The following is a 4,566-nucleotide window of genomic DNA, read 5'->3' on the forward strand; positions in this document are numbered from 1 at the left end:
GCTTGGACCCCCTTATCTCCATTATGCACCTCCCTCCCCCCCAGCCTCAGTCAGCCCCAGTCACCCTGGTCTGGACTACTGCAGCAGTCTTTTGGTTGCCCCCACCTCAAGCCTCTCCTCGCTCTCATGTGACCAGAATTCCATGCCGCCTCCGCAGTAATCAGTGGCTCCCTACTGCTCTGGGATCGAATGTGGACCTCTTGGTTGTTCTGTCCCCCGTGCAGGGCTCTCCCGGGCCTAGGACTGCCAGAATCTTCCTCACACCTGACCTCTCTGGGTCACAGTTTCTTTCAGATTTGCGGGCTTCCTGAAGCCAGACGCAGCTCCTTTTCTTGCTTTTTCTTTGGCTCTCTCCCCTTAGAGCCATGCGTGGCGCCTCTCTAAGCCCCCGTGTGGACACACACATTCACACACACGCCCCCTTCCCCCGAGACCTGAGCCTTATCCCTTTGTCCCGCTCTCAGACAGGTGGACGAGGGGCAGTCGCCACACTCGTTAGAGCAGCTGGATGTGCTGGACTGGGATGTGGAGCCCCAGGCAGAGTGGGGGCACGAGTCAGAGCTGCCCCCGGACCTGCAGAACCTGGGGGCGGACCTGCTGACTCTGAATATGAACGACATCGAGGGTGGTGAGTGAACACTGTGCTCAGGCCATTGCTGAAGGGCCATGAGCTCCCTCCTGAGAAAGGTCCGTCCCTTTTAGTGTAAATGGGTGGCAGGTTTCCCTCCTATCATCCCAAGGCCCCCCCCAGAGCCCTTCCGGGGCTCCCTGACTGTCATCTGCTCTTCTGCCCTGTCTAGCTCTGAACAGTGATGAACTGACCTGCAAGGCTCTCCTGCTGAGAGATGACCCCGTGCTACCTATGCTGCCCCTCGGAGAGGAGACCCCTTCCTCCTCTGGGAGCCCCTTCCTCATGGATGTCGCCTCTACGTTCGAGATCCCTAAATACTAAGACTTGGCTTTTCCCTCGCTCTCACTACGATGGCTGTTCTGTGGAGATTGAGAGCCTGGGTTTCCTTTGTTTTGAGAGGAAGAATTAGGAAAAGGAAGAAACAGCACTTCCCAGCTCCCTCTGCTCTCTCAGGCCCAGTGTCTACTGGTCTCTTCTTTGTGAAGTCCTGGGCCTCCAGCTGTTCCTCGGGCGGGATGAACAAGCTGCCTCGTTTGACCTTGTGAAGCTCTCTCCTAAAGTGGGAGCTGCATGGATAGAGCCAGTCATGTGGCTCTCTGGTCATCCATGTTGACCAAGCACTTTCCTCATGACAATGAGCAGTACAAGCCTTACTGAATTCACTTTACAAATGTGGAAGCCTGAACGCAACACGATACAAGGACTGATCCAGGGTCACACAGCTCTGTGACTTCCATCCCAGACTGTTCTGTATACCTGGGCAGCCTTCCTGGCACTCTTATATGTGAACTTTGATTGCTGGAACCTCTTAGTGATGGGTGGCTATCACTCCTATTCTGAGACTTCAAAAACTAATAATAATAAACTGTGTTCTCTAATGGCTGTTGTGACATGTTTTTCTCTCCCTGGATTTTTCTATCCCACCTGGACAACAGGAGGGAGAGGAAAGAGCTGGGAATGACAGCAAAACAGAAGGAAGAAACCAAGTACTAACCCTTCCCTTGTCCCCCAAAATTCAGCTTCCTGGGGTGATAAAATCCCCTGCAGTGGGGGCCTCAGTGTCCTTTAAGGGAGAATCCCATTGGTTTTTTGGGGAATTTACCCTTATGTCCCTGGAACCTTCTGTAGGTTCCAAGCCGAACTCTTAATATCCATTCTCTTAATGATTGAGGCTCATTTCATTTAGTGATTTTTCAACCACTAAACCTGAGAAACTGGGGCGGGGGGGGGGGGGAGTCAGTTGCAGCACAGACAATAGAGGGGCCCCACCTTCTGTCTTTCTCAGCTCCTCCTGGATCCCCCTTCTTCTCTTGGCCTCTTCAAGGAGTCACTACCAAGAGCAACTGTGGGATTTAACCTGAAGCTGGAGAGATCTTAGAAACTCATTAATCTCTTCATCCCTCCCTACCCACTTAAAATTTGGGAGGATGAATTGGAGGGACATACTGTTTTCCATTTGTACGCCATCTTTCCCCCCACTTGACCCCACACACCAGGCAAGTCAGATACAATTAATATATAAATAAGTTTTTATTGAAGAGGATTCATATGTTAGTATAAATATATAAATAACCTCCCCCACAGTTCTCCTGTGGGGATAAATACTTTGATTTGTCCTTAATAAATATCTGTCTTTGCAGGGGGCCTGGCCATTCAGGCCACCCATTAGTGCTGGGAGTTTATCAGCACCCATGATGTTTTATCAGTGTGTGAAGGGTGTGACTTAGGGTGTTACTTGATTTTTTGCATATACATTTTGTACATGGTCTCACGCATCTGTGTCAAAGCTCTGATGTTTGAGTTGTTAATCCATCATTCTAGGAGCTCAGAGTGGCTGCCCCATAACTGAAAACTCGGGCAACAATGGCAGCAAAGGCTCGGAGTCTTCGTAGGATCTTGGGGCGTAGGAGGAGGCGTTGCCATGGCTCACTGGAGCTCAGAACCTGGTGTTTCTTCCAGAGGTGGTCTTTGGGCTGTTGGGATTCAGAACCTTGTCATAAGAGAGCCCTGATCCTCAAAACTCAGCCACCCAGCTTCTATCATTAACTCCTAAGGGCCCTTCAATTTTCTTTTTCCTGAATCCACAGCCCTGGACCCATCCTCATACCTGTAGGAGTTGGCTGAGACCCATCAGGGACGACTGGAGTTGACCCAAAGAACCATCCTTGAGTAGAGAAGGTTCCCCAGTGAAAATATTGGAGTTCAGCAAGTTACTGTAGAAGATTAAACCCCCATGGATCTTTTGCAAGCAAAGCTAAAGGAAGGAAAGAGAATGAGAAGGGAGATTATATAACCACTTCCTCACTCACCCCAAATGCCTTCAGCCCTTCACTCTCTAGCCCCCTCCATTCTTCTGCCAGATTGTGTCCCCCTCCTCAGCATCCATTAGTAAATACCTGGCTATTGGCACTGAGACTCTGATGATCGCAGCCATCACCACACTGGATGTGGGGCACGCCATCAATAGCATCTCCAGCACCTTCCTCTCTTGGCAGCTCCTAGAGTTGGGATTAAGTGTGAAGCAAGACAGTTTTGAATCCAGCTGAGTCTTCCCGTCATAACACTGCCCAGCCTTAGATTCAGAACCTATCTGCCTAGTTCCTTTACCCTTTTGTCTTCAAGACTTCCTTTAGGATCTTTCTTCTCCAATTCCACTTCACTGATTCATAGTTGCTAGCTTGTTCTCTTTCTTTCCCTCCTTGCATCATTCTTTATATATCTCTTGTAATCTAGTAAATTGTGATGGGCAGAGGACAAAACCCAGAACTGAAATAACCTAGAAGTTTATTAAGTCATCAGGCAAAGAGGGCGAGCTCAAAAAGTGGAGGCCCACTCTCTTTTAGTTCTATGTGGAACAAGGAAACAGTAGCCGATTGGGCAGCGTGGATGCCATCTCTGGATAAGGCCATCAGTTAGTTGAGTTGGAGGGTGGGAACTTAAGCCTTGGGATCTGACTGGGTTTCTGAAGGTCAGCACAACCTAGGGCTTGAGTTAAGCATTCAGCAAATCTGGTCTCTAATCAACAAGTCTTATTTTTCAGCCTTGCAGGACTGGGTACAGAGCTTTCCTAGAACTATTAAAGGACTGGGGGAGAGGGGGAGAGGTTATTGCATCTGTATATCTCCGTGCCTTGTAGAAGATCTCATTCATCTTAGTATCTGGTGAGTACCTGGATGGTTGCAGAGTTAAAATGGATCCCCAGCCCACTGGTTAAGAGCAGGCTTCAGGCCAGATCTTTCCACTTTTCCTTGACATAAGAATCATGTATCCTTCCTCTTGCCCTAGAGCCTGTTCATCCTCCTCTACGTTATAGCAGAAAGGAGGGCTACTTACCAGATTTCCCATCTGTGGCTGAATGCCCCAGGCCAGGGCAGTAACATTCTGAGACAGCTCTTGGCACCGATCCCAGGCAATGCTTCTTCCACCAGGCAGTGCCCGGCCTTCAGCAGTCCAGAGCAGCAGCAGTGACAGCAGCATTCCCCTGAACCCAGATTTCATCTCCCTGACAAGTTGGCTGCAGCTGGTTCTGTATCAAGTACACAGGCCTCCCTCACACCAATCTGGGACCAGCTCTGCTTCTGTTTTATTCTTTGCCTTCCTTGTGAATTCTCTGGCTCTCTCTTCTCTCTCCCTGGGTTGCTTCTTATGCCTTTTAAAACTCTCCACTCTGCACCGCCCTTTATGTTGGGCAGGTGACTCACAGCAGGTGGGATTTCCCTCCTAGTTTTCTCACACACACACACACACACACCCCCAACCTTCTTGGATCCCAGGTATCTGGCCCTAGTTCCAGAGGAAGTAAGCCATGTGGTTTTGTGGCTAAAGCCCAGGACTGAGACATGTGTAATGCTATCCAAGAATCGAAGCCTCTGTGGAAAGGGAAGGAAAGGCAAGGGTTGTCCCACTGAAACAAATCTTGGCCACAACCCCCCCCC

The 4,566-nt window shown here is 49.8% G+C and overlaps 2 protein-coding genes across 2 annotated transcripts in view; one reads left to right on the top strand and one right to left on the bottom strand.

Moving 5' to 3' along the window:
* Positions 1 to 1,509, top strand: part of STAT2 (signal transducer and activator of transcription 2) — a 31,721-nt gene extending 30,212 nt beyond the window's left edge. Inside the window, exons 24-25 of the mRNA XM_044679947.1 lie at positions 465 to 628; positions 801 to 1,509. Coding sequence (XP_044535882.1) covers positions 465 to 628; positions 801 to 952 — 316 coding nt within the window. The 3' untranslated portion in view covers positions 953 to 1,509. The remainder of the gene's footprint in view (positions 1 to 464; positions 629 to 800) is intronic.
* Positions 1,510 to 2,448: 939 nt separating this feature from the next.
* IL23A (interleukin 23 subunit alpha) lies at positions 2,449 to 4,108 on the bottom strand. The gene is made up of 4 exons (XM_044679225.1): positions 3,965 to 4,108; positions 3,028 to 3,129; positions 2,739 to 2,885; positions 2,449 to 2,604 (listed from the first exon to the last, which is right to left on the bottom strand). The coding sequence occupies exons 1-4, from the start codon at positions 4,106 to 4,108 to the stop codon at positions 2,449 to 2,451; spliced, it is 549 nt and encodes a 182-aa protein (XP_044535160.1).
* Between the last annotated feature and the right edge of the window lie 458 nt (positions 4,109 to 4,566).

The sequence above is a fragment of the Gracilinanus agilis genome, chromosome 5, assembly GCF_016433145.1.
Source record: "Gracilinanus agilis isolate LMUSP501 chromosome 5, AgileGrace, whole genome shotgun sequence".
Taxonomy (NCBI): domain Eukaryota; kingdom Metazoa; phylum Chordata; class Mammalia; order Didelphimorphia; family Didelphidae; genus Gracilinanus; species Gracilinanus agilis.